The 20,000-nt window shown below is 43.4% G+C and overlaps 1 protein-coding gene across 3 annotated transcripts in view; it reads right to left on the reverse strand.

Moving 5' to 3' along the window:
• The window catches only part of LOC132991057 (semaphorin-6D-like), a 130,207-nt gene that overhangs the window by 31,227 nt on the left and 78,980 nt on the right, over positions 1-20,000 (reverse strand). For all 3 annotated transcript variants that reach the window (XM_061059637.1, XM_061059636.1, XM_061059634.1), the window contains 10 exons: positions 14,305-14,525; positions 13,585-13,699; positions 13,250-13,307; positions 10,140-10,196; positions 9,792-9,893; positions 4,187-4,277; positions 3,765-3,887; positions 2,798-2,886; positions 1,749-1,838; positions 1,524-1,651 (listed from right to left, as the gene is read on the reverse strand). In XM_061059637.1, the coding sequence (XP_060915620.1) occupies positions 1,524-1,651; positions 1,749-1,838; positions 2,798-2,886; positions 3,765-3,887; positions 4,187-4,277; positions 9,792-9,893; positions 10,140-10,196; positions 13,250-13,307; positions 13,585-13,699; positions 14,305-14,443 (992 nt within the window). In that variant the 5' untranslated portion in view covers positions 14,444-14,525. The remainder of the gene's footprint in view (positions 1-1,523; positions 1,652-1,748; positions 1,839-2,797; positions 2,887-3,764; positions 3,888-4,186; positions 4,278-9,791; positions 9,894-10,139; positions 10,197-13,249; positions 13,308-13,584; positions 13,700-14,304; positions 14,526-20,000) is intronic.

Here is a 20,000-nt window from a genome sequence, read left to right on the forward strand (position 1 = left end):
CACACACACACACACACACACACAGACACACACACACACACACACACAGACACACACACACACACAGACACACACACAGACACACACACACACACACACACACACACACACACACAGACACACACACACACACACACACACACACACACACACACACACACACACACACACACACACACACACACACACACACACACACACACACACACACACACACACACACACACACACACACACACACACACACACACACACACACACACACACACAATCCAGACTGCATTAGAGGAAAGCTTTTTAAATCTGTCTCCTCACTCGACCTGGCATCGAATTCAAATATCTACAAAGTCTCTCATTTGAGAAGCGCCCGGCTCTGATGGATGGCTCCCCCTGCTCCATCCCGTCCCCCCTCACCACACTCTCATTATGGCGAGCTATAATCAGCATCATCAGTCCTTCTGACAGATTTATGTCCTCCGTCTTTTAGAGGCATCCTGTCTCACCGTCAGTGTTATCACTTTCTGAACTTTCTGCACAGTAAAACATGTTTTTGGTTCCTGAATTATGGTCTCACTGTAATTGTTGGGTCTTATCCCCCCCCCCTTACCATCTTTATTACATCTTCCTTCACTTTACTAGAACTTGAAACATTTCTAAAAGTCCTCACGCTCAAAATGTCTTAAAGCTCCTGTGAGGAACTTTGGTCTGTGAAGATGTTGGCGCCCCCTGTGGACAAAGCGGGACGATTTATTTCTTTGCTTGTCTCGTCCTGAACATGAATAATAAAAACTGCCATCACACTCAGTGTCTTAAACGCCTTTCCAGGCAAGCCGAGGAAATCGAACTGTTTGGATCACAAAGAAAATATCACAAAAAGGTATTTTTTGAAAGGTTTCAGATTTGTTGAAACTCCCCCTACAGTGTTTTTAAAGTCCATTCTACTGTTGAAATGAGGCAGGCGTTCGTCACACATAGATTGACGCAGCATATCCACATGTTCAGGATTTCATTGGCTACAAGAAACTTTAATTACCGTCGCATGCAATTGGCCAGATAGAGATACATCAGAACAAGCACACACACCTTTATTCAACTCAGGCCCTCTTTGGCTTTTTTTAGGCTGGGAACAGTCGATCATAAGGTCGGCGTTAGGTCGCCATTTTGGATGTAGCAAAAAAAATGCATTCATAAAATTGAATAATTATAGAAACTACAGCAGGAAATTGGGAACAGCGGTGGTAAATTTGAATGAATTCGCAGATGCAGCAGGACCAATTTTGTTGGAATATTATGACCTGAAGAGAACAGTCAGACGTTTGGAAAAATGAATCAGAAAGACCTCTGTGGTTGATTGTCGGTGGTCTGACAGATATGTAGATTGTGGCTGCTGTTGTGGTTGAATCTTGTAATAGTGAACATTTGTCTGAACCACGGGAATCATAACTGAACGAGTGATATTTATAAACAGGTTTAACAAACGCTGGAGCTCTGAAGGCAAACCGTCCACACAGTGAGGTGTTTACCTGTTGGCCTGCGTGGTGAAGACCCCGACCACAGCCGGCCTCTGGTTGATCTGCAGCACGTTGGTGAGGGACTGGAGAACGTCGAAGTAGAAAAACGAGTCCCCGGGAACCGAACAGTTCAGACGAGCCTGAAACGAAAACAATAACCAATCAGAGTCGGCCAATGACGAGGTGTGTTGTTTTTAAACTGGATTCAGATTTGAGTTGTGTTGAGTGTGAAGTTACTTTGAGGAAAGACGTCCAGTATCTCTCCAGAACTCTTGGTGATCCTCCGTTATCGTTCTTGCAAACCCGGGCGACCCGAGAGAACACCACCTGGAGAGAGAGGGAGTATAGCCTCGAGGTTAGCGTTTGTTTCCCAATTAAAGAGGATGTAGTCCTCGATGCTACGGGCCAGAGGTTTGACTCTGATCCTTAGCTCCTCCCCCCACCTGTCATCTCCCGCTCTCTCTCCCTGATGTCCTGCCCTAGCACAAGTACTGTCCCTCACATATTAAACCGTTAAAGGAGCAGTATGTAACTCTGACCCCTAGTGTTTAAAATGGGTACTGCAGTCCAAATTCTAAATATCATAGAGAGCTGTCTCCCCCCCCCCCCCCCTCCTCTCTAGAGTCGATGCTCACACAGGTCACCATGTGGTGGACTCTGAAGCTTCAGTGTTTATCCAGCTCTGCATGGGTCTGTAAACCTTTCTGTGTTCTAACCTCTCTCCATTTTTCAAAAGCATCTCCAATATTGATCCTAGTTTGAGCACGTTTCTGCTCGTGGAGCTTATTAGAAACATGCAGAGGCTTTTTAGGTCGGGTACAATCACTTCTATCTGAACCACTTCTCTTGCCCGCTTCCATCACTGCAACACCTGTTGACCTGATAACTGCTCTCATATCTGGCAAACCGAGGGGCGTCCAAAACGGCCGTGTGGGGGCGTGTCTTAAAAGCGCCTACCTTCTCTGGTCCAAACAAATCTAGAGCATTCAGGATCAGAATCTAAAGTTAGAAGGAGGACATACTGGCTGCTGCATTGTTGTCAGAGAAGCCAGCACTTCAACATGTTTCCTTAATGATCAGATAGTAAGATACCTTTATCATCTCACTCTCTACACATCTCACTGACTGGACTTTCAAGAATAAGAATTAAATATAAAGTTCAGTTTAAGTTTATAATGATGAATAAATGTGTCAGGGTTGTGGGCACTTCATGAAAAAAGTTTAAATGTACTTTTTTTGAGGACATCTTTGAACACACACACAGAAATACACACACACACACTTACCTTGCCCAAGGCAGTGTACTCCACGGCGATCTCACTGAGGAAGAAGTAGACGTAGTTACCGTAGTCGATGGCGTGCAGGAAGTGAGGCTCTGCAGAAAGAGAGAGAGAGAGAGAGAGAGAGAGAGAGAGAGAGAGAGAGAGAGAGGTTGTGTTGTTATTATCGATCTACTTTCAGGGTAAAACTGCTCATAGCGTCTCTCACTGTAACTCTTCACCTCTCTTCGCTCTTTGATGTTCAACACTCACCAGGTGATAATATCTCTGTTTTTTTCCCCACCTGAATACTCAGCTTTATTTTACATTCGCTGACTTTCAGCGTCTCAAATCCCACAGAAGGAACTCTGGGAGGTTTTAAAAAGACTGCTGATCTCAGTCTTGACTGTGATCTGTGTCTGCAGAGTTTCTTTATCAGACAGTAAACGAGTCAGTGTGTTAGAAATGAGAGATGTTCTTCCTGCAGGCTCACACATCATGGAGGAGAGGAACTGAATCTGTGTGTGCAGTTTGATACTTTAATGCCTCGCTGTGTTATTAACTTGACAATCACCACCTGCCACAGATCATTGGCCGAGTCAGACAGAAGCAAACCAATCAAATTCAGCAGCAACTTGATCAAGAGTCATTTCATTTCCCTGGTTAATGAACCAACCAACAGAACTACAAAAACAACACCTATGACTAAAAAACTATTACTAAAACTATTAATAACTGATCATAGTTATGTGGCTCAGTGGTCAGTCAGCCTACAGTCGGTCGTCTCTAAGCAGCCCCTGCAGCCACATGTCCGATGTGTCCTTGGGCAAGATACTTGTGTATGAATGGATGAGTTAATACTGACTTCTTCTTGGCTCCAGTCTAATCTTTCAATCACACAATAATAACCGAGCCACCTGCTCCGATGTCTGGTTTGAAAACTGTTTAAGTTTGCCCTTGGTTAGATATTTTTAGATGAATTACCGTGACCCACCTCTGAGCCACTTGGAGTCGTACTTGACGGTCCTGAGGACGGGCCGGCCCTCTCCCAGGCTTCTGTAGATGACGGCATCGCTGGCCAGAAAGTCCGTCATGGTGGCCGAGTAGAAATCCCCTCCTGAGAGACAATTAGATGAAACTCACACAGAGATCGGACAATCCTCTGGGACACTGAATTTAAGGTTTTACTTTTCATCCATCCATCCATCCATTATCTATACCACTTTTTACCCACTGGGGGTCACGGGGGGCTGGAGGCTTGAATCAGTAATGAAGCCTCACATGTCAAGCACAATTACTGTGCGTGTACAGAAGAGTTCTTAGAATGTGACTTATAATTAATATAAAGAGTTGTCTAAATTTAACAAATCAGTGGTGATATCACTGTTTTAGTTGATTTTGTCATATTTGACTCACCAGCGAACAGTCCGACGTTGGACTGACCCGACTCAAAGGGACAGCGAGCCTGACCGACCACCTCTTCTCCGACCTGGTCCAAGCTGGTCATCTGAGAGGAAAAGGGAAAGAAAATCTATATCATTCGTTTTTACAGTCCAGTCTCAGAATGTACTATGGGAGGTAGAGCCTTCAGTTATCAGGCCTGCTCGTGGTACCAACAGTCTCTAAATGTACTATGGGAGGTAGAGCCTTCAGTTATCAGGCCTGCTCGTGGTACCTACAGTCTCTAAATGTACTATGGGAGGTAGAGCCTTCAGTTATCAGGCCTGCTCGTGGTACCTACGGTCTCTAAATGTACTATGGGAGGTAGAGCCTTCAGTTATCAGGCCTGCTCGTGGTACCTACGGTCTCTAAATGTACTATGGGAGGTAGAGCCTTCAGTTATCAGGCCTGCTCGTGGTACCTACAGTCTCTAAATGTACTATGGGAGGTAGAGCCTTCAGTTATCAGGCCTGCTCGTGGTACCTACGGTCTCTAAATGTACTATGGGAGGTAGAGCCTTCAGTTATCAGGCCTGCTCGTGGTACCTACGGTCTCTAAATGTACTATGGGAGGTAGAGCCTTCAGTTATCAGGCCTGCTTGTGGTACCTACGGTCTCTAAATGTACTATGGGAGGTAGAGCATTCAGTTATCAGGGCTGCTCGTGGTACCTACGGTCTCTAAATGTACTATGGGAGGTAGAGTCTTCAGTTATCAGGCCTGCTCGTGGTACCTACGGTCTCTAAATGTACTATGGGAGGTAGAGCCTTCAGTTATCAGGCCTGCTCGTGGTACCTACGGTCTCTAAATGTACTATGGGAGGTAGAGCCTTCAGTTATCAGGCCTGCTCGTGGTCCTACGGTCTCTAAATGTACTATGGGAGGTAGAGCCTTCAGTTATCAGGCCTGCTTGTGGTACCTACGGTCTCTAAATGTACTATGGGAGGTAGAGCATTCAGTTATCAGGCCTGCTCGTGGTACCTACGGTCTCTAAATGTACTATGGGAGGTAGAGCATTCAGTTATCAGGCCTGCTCGTGGTACCTACGGTCTCTAAATGTACTATGGGAGGTAGAGTCTTCAGTTATCAGGCCTGCTCGTGGTACCTACGGTCTCTAAATGTACTATTGGAGGTAGAGCCTTCAGTTATCAGACCTGCTCGTGGTACCTACGGTCTCTAAATGTACTATGGGAGGTAGAGTCTTCAGTTATCAGGCCTGCTCGTGGTACCTACGGTCTCTAAATGTACTATGGGAGGTAGATCCTTCAGTTATCAGACCTACTCGTGGTACAGTCTCTAAATGTACTATGGGAGGTAGAGCCTTCAGTTATCAGGCCTGCTCGTGGTACCTACGGTCTCTAAATGTACTATGGGAGGTAGAGTCTTCAGTTATCAGGCCTGCTCGTGGTACCTACGGTCTCTAAATGTACTATTGGAGGTAGAGCCTTCAGTTATCAGACCTGCTCGTGGTACCTACGGTCTCTAAATGTACTATGGGAGGTAGAGTCTTCAGTTATCAGACCTGCTCGTGGTACCTACGGTCTCTAAATGTACTATGGGAGGTAGAGTCTTCAGTTATCAGGCCTGCTCGTGGTACCTACGGTCTCTAAATGTACTATTGGAGGTAGAGCCTTCAGTTATCAGGCCTGCTCGTGGTACCTACGGTCTCTAAATGTACTATGGGAGGTAGATCCTTCAGTTATCAGACCTACTCGTGGTACAGTCTCTAAATGTACTATGGGAGGTAGAGCCTTCAGTTATCAGGCCTGCTCGTGGTCCTTACGGTCTCTAAATGTACTATGGGAGGTAGAGCCTTCAGTTATCAGGCCTGCTCGTGGTCCTTACTGTCTCTAAATGTACTATGGGAGGTAGAGCCTTCAGTTATCAGGCCTGCTCGTGGTACCTACAGTCTCTAAATGTACTATGGGAGGTAGAGCCTTCAGTTATCAGGCCTGCTCGTGGTCCTTACTGTCTCTAAATGTACTATGGGAGGTAGAGCCTTCAGTTATCAGGCCTGCTCGTGGTACAGTCTCTAAATGTACTATGGGAGGTAGAGCCTTCAGTCAGGGTCCGGGAGGCAGAAAACTTCAAGAGTAGGCTTCTACTTTTGATAAATCTTATAGTTAGGACTGGTGCAGGTATGGACCAGCTCCTAGTTATGCTGCTATAGGCTTAGATCTTTCCTTTTGATTAGCTTATAGATACGGCTGGCTCAGGCTTGGGCTGGCTCCTGGTTATGCTGCTATAGGCTTAGATAATTCCTTTTTGATAAATCTTGTAATAAGGGGTGGCTCAGGCTTGGACCAGCTTGTTATAGGCTTAGACTGCAGGGGGACCTGGACATTTCTTGCCACAATGGTGCTGTGTAAATAAATATTCAGGTTTAACTTCTTTCTTTTCTCCTTACATTACTGCTTTCTCAGTTATACTGTCAGTGACATAATAATGTTCTTATATTATCCAGCATGCCAGCAGAGAGGGTCATAAAGCTGCGGATCAGCTGATGTCTGTCAGCGTTCAGCAGGGAGTCGCTGCATGTTACTGTACCTGAGCTGATAATACAGTGACAGATCTCAGGTGATGGTGTTATCAGTACACAGAGTGACCTGCTCCCCTGCTGTCAGTCTGACTCACACCTGAGAGCATAATATAGACACACAGTTGTTTTGTGTCTGTTTGTTGTTGTTTGTTAAATCACGAGGTTATGTTGGGTTCACGTCTCATCTGAGTCATGCCGAGGACAAACAACACTAACCCGTTGAGACAGTCAGAGTGTCACATTGTAGATACAAAAACAGTATTGACCACACATTGGTCTCCAACAACAATCAGGACAACTTTGTAAACAACATCATCACACGTCTTAGGTGGTGAATCTCATGGTGGCTACCTCTACCCCAGCAAACACACGGAAAGGGGCGTGGCAAAGGGCCCTCTGAACATGTGTATGCTAACACAAGACCTGATCAGACTGCCGTTTCAAGATGTGATATTTACGCCCGTGTCTCGCCTTGAACAAACTCCCAGAAAACTGCAGGTCTGCTGAAACTCTCTGAAGACTCACCTGTTTACAGCTGCCTTTCTTTCAAACTTCATTTGAATTATTTTTATTTGAACATATTTTCAGATTTAATAATTTCAGTGATTTTTAAATGTTCTATTTTAATGTTTCTTTTCTTTCCTCTGTCATGATGCTTTTTGATGTCTTGTGTGAAGCACTTTGAATTGCCTTGTTGAAATGTGCGACATAAATAAACTTGCCTGTGTCTCGCCTTGAATCTGAAAGTTGGCAAGGCGTAATAAGGGGACTAGATGATCCCCCTTTGTTCCCCCATCAAGTGTAGTACCAAAGAAGTTACACAGATGAGACGGTTTCTAGCTGAGCCAGCAGGGGAGTGGGGATGTGTGTGGAGATCGCCCTGAGCCGCGCTCTCTCATGCTTCATATCGCTGTAAGGCCATGATGCGACCTCACAAACTGGGACACCGATCATACGCCTAAATAAAAATGTCACCAAGTTTCTTTTTAAAAAGTGAAGAAATTTGAAAAAAAAACAACTTTCTAACAACTTTGGTAATGCTGTATGTCTTGAAAGAGTTAATTTATCGTCCTGTATGCTGGATGATACTGCTCTGTCAGCCTGAGTACAGTAGCTACATTAGCTGAATAGGCTAACTCAGGCCTGAGGCAGAGGGAGCGTTTAGCCTCCTGTAATGGTTCATAAATATACCTGCCTGCCTCTTTAACCCTCAGGGAGCAGAGTCTGTTTATAGCTGCGAGCGCTGTTCTCTCTGACCCCCGCTCTCTCTCTCTGCAGGCTGCACTCTCCATTTTTAATTCTTTCTCTGTCTCGCTCGCCCTCGCTCTGTTGAGGAAACGTTGCTCGTTTTTCTCTTCCGTTCCTTTTCCTCCTTCTACATCAGTCATGCTATCTCTACTTAATGCACTTTATCAAGGACACGATGAGGAGAAGCCATGAAATGATAAAATTAAATTAAATGTTTTGTTTCCAGGTTCCTTCTGTGTCTGTGTGTGTGTGTGTGTGTGTGTGTGTGTCAGCAGCTCTTTATAAGTTAGTTTCTGAATGTTTAAGACATTTTATTTCCGCTGTAGCTCTGCAGTTATTCAGAGCATTATGTAGCTTATAAAAACACATAACTGAAAGCAGCAGGTATACGCTTTATTTTAGATCTGAAGCGTACAGGAAGTAGAAGATCTTTAAAGTATTTATAATATATTTCAGGATCACATATTTTATATCAAAACTAAAAACTGGAAACTCAGCGTGTGTGTCGTCCTCTCACACAGCTCCGTCATCAAGAGATCTCACTGATCATACAGATTTTATTTTTTACCATCAAACAAAAAAATCCAGAGCGGGTATCTCTGTGTTTCTAACTGTTTATAGCTCCAGCTCTTCTTCTTCTTCTTCTTGTCTTCCTGCTGCCGGGGCTTTCACAGAGCAGGAAGCTTCTACAAAAAGGGGTCAGCACCTGTCAATCAGCCGCGCGCCGCTCAGCGGGGTGAAAGAATTTTTAAAAAGGAACACGCGTTTGGATTGACACCTGAAATTGTGGCTTTGTGAAGGTTTTTTTGTTCGGCTGTGACGAGGCCTCTAAAGCTGCTGCCACTTTCAATTAGCAGCAGGGGAAACAGAACAAGAAGGGTGGAGGAGGAGGGGGGGGTCCTCTGTACCCTCGCTCTCTGCTCATTAACCCAGCGACGCGTGCCCGATGAGCAGGTTAGCAAACACGATGTGTGGAGTCACTCCTTTTTCAAACACACAACACAGAAACAAAACCGGAGCAGGAAGCAGAGCGAGGAAACACAAGGATGGAGATTCTTCTTCTTCTGTGTAATGATCTCTAATCCATGACAGTCTGCTCTGATTAGCTCGACTAATGGCGAGGTCGAGCCTCACAGGACGCTCACTTCTGCATTAAGCCACCTCCCACAACCACCGACAGGAAGTCAGAGATCAATAGTCATCAAGTGGGAGAGGAAGTCTTAATTAAAGAGTCAGAATGGTTTAAAAACCAGAAGTTCTCTTAATGGTTCTTCTGTAGACCCAAACCCCCTCTGTGAATCAGGACAGCACCAACCGTTTATCTAGAAGCCAAAGATCCTCGGTCGCACAGTTAAGATCTGGTATTCTCCCTCTGGCCGTTGAAGTCGGTCGATTCAAAAACATTCCAGTAGAAAACAGACTTTGTGAAATGTGTGAGTTGAAAACGAAGTTGAAACGGAGTCCCATTTTCTTTTTGCATCGTACAAAATCTGATGATTTAAGAGAATTATTGTTTCATGAAGTAAAATCTGAAATATTGGGGCGTAAAGATGTGCAGAAACTGGAACGGCTGTTTAAGTTTGATGAGTTTAAACTTTGCTCATTTTGTTTCAAAAACTTGGAAAAGAAGACAGGATATTCTGTTTGATTAGTTTGACTTCTTTTTGTTTTACCTAGAGCACTCTCATCCGGGAGCGCTTTTTGAATTTATGGTGTCATGTGGATGTATGTATGACACAATAAAAAAATAAAACTATCTCAAAGTCCCGCCCTCCTCAGGACAGGTGTGTGTGTTACCTTGTAGTTTCTGCAGGTGGGGTTGAAGGCGTTCGTCCCGCAGGCGAACAGCGTCTCATCGTTTCGAGGCACCAGGACTTTGACGTAGTTGTAGCACTCGTCCTGAAGCACAGAAACATAAAGCAGACCGAATGTGACGTCTTCAGAAGAGTCTGACGCTTTGTGAATCTTATTTAATCTTCCATGTCAGTGAACTTTACAGGAAAACATCAGCGCCTCTCATTGATCAAGTCAGAGATGAAAGATTTCACCGTCCAACAGCTGCAGCAAAATGTGTCTGAGCTCGTCCGCACGTTTCACAAACACAGTAAAAAAAAAAACGAGCAGAAGAAGAAGAAGGAGACTCACGCTGTTCTTCCCTCTGACCGTGCACTTGCTGACGTCTTTGGATTTCCACGTCAGCTTCTGAAACAAAAGGAAGGCAGAACAAAAGACTTTAATCCGGCATGAAGCTCGGACCTGAAAGGTGTAATTTTCTCACAGCTTGAGAGAAGACGTAAAGAGCTTCTGATGACATATGAACACGAGCGTTCAGGTGAGGAGGACTGTGAGTCACAGTTACATGCAGGCGAGGTTTGAGGAACATTTCAGTAAAACTAACAATAAAAAATATCTCTGCACAGAAGACAAATACTCAGTTTTTGGTGGGTGGACCTGCACATCGTACCGCTGTGTGTCAGCTGGTCAATAAGATCTCACACAATCCAGGTTAATCAACCTAAAGGCAATTTACAATGCAAACCAAGATGGAAATCCTCCAAACACACACACACAACCGGACAAATCACTCTGACCTTGTGCAATAATAATGTTCTAATAATGTTATATTAATGATATAATAATGTTATAATAGTGTTCTAATAATGTTCTAATAATGTTATATTAATGATATAATAATGTTATAATAGTGTTCTAATAATGTTATAATAATGTTATATTAATGTTATAATAATGTTATAATAATGTTATAATAATGTTATATTAATGTTATATTAATGTTATAATAATGTTATAATAATGTTATATTAATATTATAATAATGTTATATTAATGTTTTATTAATGTTATAATAATGTTATATTAATGTTATAATAATGTTATAATAATGTTATATTAATGTTATATTAATGTTTTATTAATGTTATAATAATGTTATAATAATGTTATATTAATGTTTTATTAATGTTATAATAATGTTATAATAATGTTATAATAATGTTATATTAATGTTATAATAATGTTATATTAATGTTATAATAATGTTATAATAATGTTATATTAATGTTATATTAATGTTTTATTAATGTTATAATAATGTTATATTAATGTTATAATAATGTTATATTAATGTTATAATAATGTTATAATAATGTTATATTGATGTTATAATTATGTTATAATAATGTTATATTAATGTTATAATAATGTTATATTAATGTTTTATTAATGTTATAATAATGTTATAATAATGTTATAATAATGTTATATTAATGTTTTATTAATGTTATATTAATGTTATAATAATGTTATAATAATGTTATATTAATGTTATAATAATGTTATATTAATGTTTTATTAATGTTATAATAATGTTATATTAATGTTTTATTATGTTTATCAAACCACTTTGTGCAATAACATGTTACACTTTATGTGCATGTCTGCAGCTCTCAGCTGATCTATTTAAAAAAATAAAATAAATCTATATTGTGGTATCTATCTATTTTTTGTACATTTTTTATTTTTTTATTTAAATTGTGTACTGTGTTCACTTTTTGTTTACAATCTTTGCTCTTTGCTGCTGTAACACTGTAAATGTCCCCGTTGTGGGATAAATAAAGAATGATCTTATCTTATCTTGTCTTGTCTTATTTTATCATCCCTACTTTATGAAGTGAGCATGGAAATGTTTCCATTCAGAATAATCCTGATTTCCACCTGAGAGAAACACTCTCTGTTTGAATGTTCAACTGAAGAACATGAGCTCATGTGAAGAATTACACAAACTGAGGAAGAGAGGCGAGGGGTGGAGCAGGTCGAGCAGGTCGGGGTGTGGTCCTTCATCATGCTGCACAGATAATGAAGGTAACAGCACTCATCAAAGAGCTTCTACAGTTCCTTCCCACAATGCACCAGGAAGGCCCATTACAGCCAGGAGCCTCCCCCCCCTCCCCCCCGTAACCCTCTGGCTTTGATGAGGAGGAGGTTGTTCACATCAAAGGAAGCGTGTCCTTTACAAGCTACTGCAGGTTTGTTCTGCCGCTCTGATATCACGGCTACAGACGCTCTTTTCAAAAAAGTGAAAAGGACGTGTTGCTGAGTCGCCGTCAGCCGTCAGGTTCGATACTCTTTTTCTCAACGCTTCAAAAGAAAAATATTGTGACTTCAGATGAAACCAGAGGAGGCTCTGTGATGTTAATTCAACATCTAAAGTACATCGAATGATGACAGAGTGTGAGCTAACCTCTGAGTGAGTGTAAAGGTGCAGTACTCTGAGCGAACACTAGGGGGCAGCAAGGCAGGGTTTTTTGGCTCAGGTGTAGTTTTTAACCCTGACCTCCCTGGGCTTAATGAGGGGCATCATTGTTTGCATTATCCAACATTTCATCCAGTATTAAATCCACAGCAGATAAACTACAGGTTGTCTGGATTCTTCCTTGGTGCACCTTCACCTGAGGTCGCTCTGAAGGGCTGAAAGTTTGCGAGACTGGAGGTGTGGTCGGAGAAAGACTTGGTAACCATCTGATGTACGCTCATGACATGTAAGTGCCTGCTCACAGGGGACTTCTCTACTTATGGTGTCGAGAATGACATTAAGTCAACTAAAGTCGAAAAGACAAAAGACGACCTGTTTCTCTGACGGAGAGCTCGGTGTAATATCTGGGACACATGATCAGGAATGACTGGAGACATGATGATGATGATATGTTGAATTAAAGGTTATGTGACACAAGTTCTTCTTCTTGTTTTTGTAAACCCTGGACAAAACATCTCTGTGTGTTTTATCTATTGTCAACTTGTGAACTGTGGATCTGATTCATAAAGGACTGCGCAGCTTTTGCGCCCGCTGACTCTGAGCAAATGATTCAATAAGACGCTGATTAACTGTCTGATTAACCCAACACACACACAAAGGGTTCAACGCTCCCCTGACTGTGCTGCAGAGCCGAGCTGTTTTTAAATGAACAATTTGGAGAGTTGGTGGTAACTGTGCCGCGTTTTTTTTTTAAAGAGATGTAACTTGCAAATTCAGTGAAAAAACATGGCCGCCAAAATCAGGCCATGGGAGGCATTTGTCGGCATCATGCTGTCAAACTGGATCATAAGTTAAAGGGACGATAGCTAGAGAATAGCTCAGAATAGTGCACTTAATGCTGCTCAGATTGCACTGAAACAAACGCCAGCTGTTACCTGTGTTAACAACTGATTGCAGAGGATTTCTTTTTTCTGTAACTCACCAGCTGTGGTACGAACTTCTCTGAAGCCGTCGTCATGTTCACTGCAAACACGTGATCCCTGAGGAGTGAAAATCACAAAGTCAGACTCTCGTTTTTAGAGATTCAGGTTCAACTGGAGGAAATGTTTAAATACATCTTCATGTCGAAATCCAGCATCAAACACATGACACTTGGATTTCAAAAATCTGTATCTGTCCGTCTTCTTCTGCAACACTTGGACTCAAAATCTGCTTCTCCTACATTTTAAAATCCCTGAACGCCTCTAAACACGCTGAAGGCAACTCTAATAAACGAGCTCAAATGTAACCCATCAACAACAAACACAGAAACCTGACCTGGCGGCGATGTACAACATGTGGTTGATGCGGAGCAGTCTCTGGAAGTCCAGGCCCAGACGCAGTGTGTCGTTGTCCTGGAGCAGACCTTGAAATCCTGGAAACTGATACGACTCTGCAGAGAGAGAGAGAGAGAGACACACACACACACAGTGAATATGTGTGAATTACACTCACTAACACTGACTGTATATAAAAATGGACCACATGTCTACACCTCCTGTTGTGCAGAAGTGAAGCTCCCACAACGGGAGCTGACATATTGCACTGATGACGTCATTGGAGCCAAAGTTGTGCATCCTCTCTTAAGAAACTGTTTGTCACAATGACGACATTTGAAGGCAGAAATCTGGTTATTAATGTTTATTATTTATTTAAAAAAAAAAAAAAAAAAAAAAAAGAATTTCCCCTCACGGGATCAATAAAGTATAAATTATTATTATTATTATTATTATTATTAATTATAATTATTAATTATTATTATTTATTATAAATTATTATTATTAATAATAATAATTATTAATTATTATTATTATAAAATCAATTATTATTATCATTATTAATTATTATTATTATTTATTATTATTAATTATAATTATTATTTATTATAAATTATTATTATTATATAATTAATTATTATTATCATTATTAATTATTATTATTATTTAATATTATTAATTATTATTATTATCATGGACCAATCAGAGAGGGTGTACTCACGCTCTGAGCTGACCACGCTGATTGGCTCCAGGTCTTTGGGGAAGGGCGTGGTCGAGGCGGCCTCTGACAGGAAACATGAAGTGAGGATGAGCAGCAGAAGCGACGACCGCCATGGCGACAGCCAATCGGTCTGAGCCATTTTTTAAGGTGAGAGTCGAGGGGAGGAGGAGGAGGAGGAGGGGCGGGGTCTTGTGATGTCAGCAGGTCATGTTGGCCGTCAGCTGTGAGGAAGAAGAAGAAGAAATACTTTATTGATCCTGGTTAGGAAATGTAATCTTTTACACTTGCACAAAGTGTCAGAGTGAGGGGCTGCACACGAGAGAGAGCGCCTTAGCTCAAGGGCAACTCAGCTGTTCAGGAAGCGAACCGGCACCGCTGCAGGTACCAGGCTCATTTCAAGGCCATGGTCCGCACTGGGACTTGAACCAGCGATCCTCTGTTTCACAACACAAGTCCCAACAGACTGAGCTCCTGCCGCCCCAGAAACAGAGAGAGAGAGAGAGAGTGAGTGTGAGTGTGAGTGTGAGTGTGAGTGTGAGTGTGTGTGTGTGTGTGTGTGTGTGTGTGTGTGTGTGTGTGTGTGTGTGTGTGTGTGTGTGTGTGTGTGTGTTGAGGCTTTATCCCTCTGAGGTCACCCTCTCTGTCTGCTGCAGCTATAAATCATCAGGGATTAGCATTTAGCCTAGCGGTTAGCCGTGTATTAACCTGCCAGGTCACAGAGCAAAACCTGCAATCAATTACGCAGATTAGCATTAGCTTAATGATGCCTTGTTTGTGTTGACAGCACACACACACACACACACACACACACACACACACACTCTTAAAAACATGCTGTGTGATTTTCTGACAGCTCTTTTTCGAAAAAGTAAAACACAGACTTCTCCTAAAGTGAAGCTGCTCCATCGTCCCCTCTGTCCTCTGACTGGATTTTACTGTTCTGCTTTGTTCTGGTTGACTCGGGACGTTTCAGGGCGGAGCTGGTGTGTTTCCTCCAGCCAATGACAGCGCAGCAGGTGAGTTTAGGAGAGGATACTATTCAGTGATTGAACAAGATTTAAATCGGTGAAAAGTTCGGACAGAGCGGGAAAAGAAGAGAAAAATTCTGCTTCCTGTTGGACAGGCAGACGGAAAACACCGGCGGTTAGCTTGTGCGAGCGTGCGGTAGCTTGAAGTGTAGGTACAAGCAGTACTTAACCCAGGAGGAGGGACATTTCCACCGACTCCTCCTTTAGATTCAAACTTTTTCAGACGGCTATAAGACGTAGAGATAATTTAATCTATGAGGAGGTTTCTAACTCTGATTCTGTGAGAGAGTCTGAACACAACTCCGTTATCATTTTCTACCAACAAACAGTCTCACAGAGTGAAATCATCAACTCCTCCAGACCGTCTCTCTGACCTCCAGGTGTGTGTGTGTGTGTGTGTGTGTGTGTGTGTGTGTGTGTGTGTGTGTGTGTGTGTGTGTGTGTGTGTGTGTGTGTGTGTGTGTGTGTGTGTGTGTGTGTGTGTGTGTGTGTGTGTGTGTGTGTGTGCTCATTAGACCCACCAGTTAGTCTCGGCCTCCTCTCACTGAATGATAATTGACATCAGGGCTGCTTTTGCTCAGAGCAGCAAATGAATGATTAAAGGGAATAAAACACACGCGCCCGCACGCACGCACGCACGCACGCCCGCACGCACGCACGCAACAGTTTTGTTCAACAAACGGAAAACTAAAGAAGATCAGACAGATTTTAGAATTAGGAATAAATTCTTTAAATACTGAAAAGAGGAGAGGAGGTGCAAGATTTAAACACTGGAGGAGGAAGAGGAGGAGGAAGAGGAGGAAGAGGAAGGGGAGGAGGAGGAGGAAGAGGAGGAAGAGGAGGAGGAGGAGGAGGAAGAGGAGGAAGAGGAGGAGGAGGAGGAGGAAGAGGAAGAAGAGGAGGAGGAGGAGGAGGAAGAGGAGGAAGAGGAGGAGGAGGAAGAGGAAGAAGAGGAGGAGGAAGAGGAAGAGGAGGAGGAGTAGTAAAGATAAGAGGAAGAGGAGGAGGAAGAGGAAGAGGAGGAAGAGGAGGAGGAGGAAGAGGAGGAGGAGCAGGAGGAAGAGGAGGAGGAGGAGGAGGAAGAGCAGGAGGAAGAGGAAGAGGAGGAGGAAGAGGAGGAGGAGGAGGAAGAGGAGGAGGAAGAGGAGTAGTAAAGATAAGAGGAAGAGGAGGAGGAAGAGGAGGAGGAGGAAGAGGAGGAGGAAGAGGAGGAGGAGTAGTAAAGATAAGAGGAAGAGGAGGAGGAAGAGGAGGAGGAAGAGGAGGAGGAGGAAGAGGAGGAGGAAGAGGAAGAGGAGGAAGAGGAGGAGGAGGAAGAGGAGGAGGAGCAGGAGGAAGAGGAGGAGGAGGAGGAGGAAGAGCAGGAGGAAGAGGAAGAGGAGGAGGAAGAGGAGGAGGAGGAAGAGCAGGAGGAAGAGGAGGAGGAGGAGGAAGAGGAGGAGGAGGAGGAAGAGGAGGAGGAAGAGGAGTAGTAAAGATAAGAGGAAGAGGAGGAGGATGAAGAGGGAGAGGGGTAATTTGGTTTGCAACAGAGGTCAATACATCCATAAAAAACAACACATGACATAAATACATATAAAACATAACTACAGTGGATCTCACCACGATGGACGTGAGTGAGTTTAGAGACAAACAGTCCGTAGTAAAAGTGTCTACAGCTTATTTAAAAACCCAACAGCTGATGGAACAAACGACCTCAGGTATCTATTTGATTTCGACCTCCTTACATAAGTGAAGCTCCGCCCTGTCGGCAGAAGTCTAAACTCTGCATGCAGGGGGTGCTGAGGGTCTTCCAACATGGCCTTTGCCTTTCGAGTGGCTCTTATTTGAAAAACATGGCCGAGATCATTCAAGTCAACTCCAACTATCTATCGGCAAAGTTTAACAATATTTCCCAGCCTGTTTTTGTTAACTGATCTGAGGTTACCAAACCAGCAGATCATCAAGTCAAAATGGACTCAATAAAAGATGAATAAAACATTTTCAGAAGAGATTTGTCAACAGGAGAAGGAGGATAAGAGCCAGAAAGTGCGGAGGAGGAGTAGAGGGGGGACGGAGTCGGGTGAGAAAAGTTGTGCAGAAAAGGAGAAGGAGTTGGAAGGTGGAAAGGGAGAGTAAGGGGGAGGAGAGGATATGAGGAGGAGAGAGGAGGAGATAATGAAAGAGAGGAGGAGAGAGGAGGAGATAATGAAAGAGAGGAGGAGAGAGGAGGAGATAATGAAAGAGGAGGAGAGAGGAGGAGATAATGAAAGAGAGGAGGAGAGAGGAGGAGATAATGAAAGAGGAGGAGAGAGGAGGAGATAATGAAAGAGGAGGAGAGAGGAGGAGATAATGAAAGAGAGGAGGAGAGAGGAGGAGATAATGAAAGAGAGGAGGAGAGAGGAGGAGATAATGAAAGAGGAGGAGATAATGAAAGAGAGGAGGAGAGAGGAGGAGATAATGAAAGAGGAGGAGAGAGGAGGAGATAATGAAAGAGGAGGAGAGAGGAGGAGATAATGAAAGAGAGGAGGAGAGAGGAGGAGATAATGAAAGAGAGGAGGAGGAGAGAGGAGGAGATAATGAAAGAGAGGAGGAGAGAGGAGGAGATAATGAAAGAGGAGGAGAGAGGAGGAGATAATGAAAGAGAGGAGGAGAGAGGAGGAGATAATGAAAGAGGAGGAGATAATGAAAGAGGAGGAGAGAGGAGGAGATAATGAAAGAGAGGAGGAGAGAGGAGGAGATAATGAAAGAGAGGATAATAATAATCAGAGGATAACAAAGGAGGAGAGAAAAGAGTCTCAGATCTGATCTCTCATGTTTCATTATCTGAGGCTGTGACTGAGTGATAACACAAAGTCCACCTCTGGAGGGTCGATGAAAACGATTTTAAACTGGATTTAACACATGGACACGCCCACTTCTCTCTGAGCTGTCACTGACTCTGCTCGGACCTCACTGAACACAAACATGTCGGACATTTTGTTTGTTCTGCTGCTCTTCTGTTTGGAGAGAAATCCAGATTTATCCAGATAAATCAGAAAGTGGAGGCCGGACACAAGACTCTCAGTTTCTATCTGTTCTTGTGTTGAAGTGAACTGTGATGAAGCCCTCGTCCAGACTCCTCCCCTCCCTCTGTGTTCTGTCTGATTCTTCATGATCTCGTCTCCGTCTGTCAGAAACCAAACCGTTATTTCTTCATCATCTTCTCCTCTCAGGTTGTTTCCAACGTGTCTCTGCGGGTTTCTTTGTCTCACCCACACACCTCCGACTGAGCACAAAGTCATCTCAGTTTGTCTCTCCCTCGATGTGACTCTCAGGAGGAGAACAAACGGAGGAGCTCGCTGCGATCCCGTCAGTCAGTGCAGAGAGTCATTAAGATAATTGAAACATCTTGTTCTCCTCGTCGTCGTAGCATGTTTTGTGACCCGCCTGAACATGATCTTCCTGCGTTGCGGGGACAATCTGTCATTTATACGGCGGGGACTAATCCGTCCCAAACAGGAAGAGGAGGTTTACACTGATTTATAGAAAAAGGCTGATTTTCAGATTGGATCATAAATCTGATCTGCTCCATCCTCCGACTGATGGAGAGGACGGAGGTTGATCGATTACACATTACCTGTTGGATTAATCAATATCACACGGCAGCTCATCATGTTTAACCCTCGACTACCCAGAGTCCTTCAACACTGAGCAGCACATCCACCACAGATACGATTAAAGTCAGGGTCGGTCATTTCCTCCAGATTCACCAATCTGATGAACCAATCAGACGCCTCCCTGTCTCCCTGCTCGCTCTCTACCTCTTGCGTGCTCTAGCTCACACTCAGAGCTCGTCACCGATGACTTTAGGAGTTTATACTGAGAGTTTACTGACCGCTGAATGAGACATGAGACGACGTAGTTTCTACACAATGACAGAGATGAACTGAGGTCCACTTCTGGAGAGACGGCGCTCATACATGTAAGTGAGGGGGCGTGGCTTTAGAGGGAGCACAGAGGGGAGGAGGTGCAGATGGAGCACTGAGGGAATGCTACTTTAAAAATCATGCTAGTTTTCAGGAAAAGTTTCTCAGGACAGTGGATAGAGTCGGAAAACAAGAGAGAGAAAGAGAGAGAGCGAAAGGGAGAGAGAGAGGGAGAGAGAGAGAGAGAAAGGGAGAAAGAGAGAGAGCGAAAGGGAGAAAGAGAGAGAGGGAGAGAGAGAGAGAGAAAGGGAGAGAGATAGAGAGGGAGAGGGAGAGAGAGAGAGAGAGAGAGAGAGAGAGAGAGACAGAGAGACAGAATGACATGCAGGTAAGGCGCCAAAGGTCGGATTTGAACCTCTGTACATGGGGCGCGACCTAACCGCCAGGCCACCAGCGCCCCGTCGTACAAACAGGAAGTCCTTGTGTTATGAAAAAAACATTTTTCTCATCCAGTGTTTCTGTTAGATATTCATTTATCTCCCAAAAATCTTTTTAAAAAAAGTGTAATCTGAGGATTTTACATCAAAATCACTTTCTACAAATGAAAAAAAAAGTGGAATATAAACGTGTAAATATTTGTAAATGTCTCTTTAATCCTGCGTTGGTTTTTGGCCTTGAAATGTCCTGCTCAGAGTGATTCCCCCCCCGGCCCGCTGCCCTCTGTTCTTATAAACCGCGCTCACTAAGTGGACCATCTGTATTCTTCAAACAAACCACATCC

This window comes from Labrus mixtus, chromosome 16 (genome assembly GCF_963584025.1).
Source record: "Labrus mixtus chromosome 16, fLabMix1.1, whole genome shotgun sequence".
NCBI classification, from domain to species: Eukaryota; Metazoa; Chordata; class Actinopteri; order Labriformes; family Labridae; genus Labrus; species Labrus mixtus.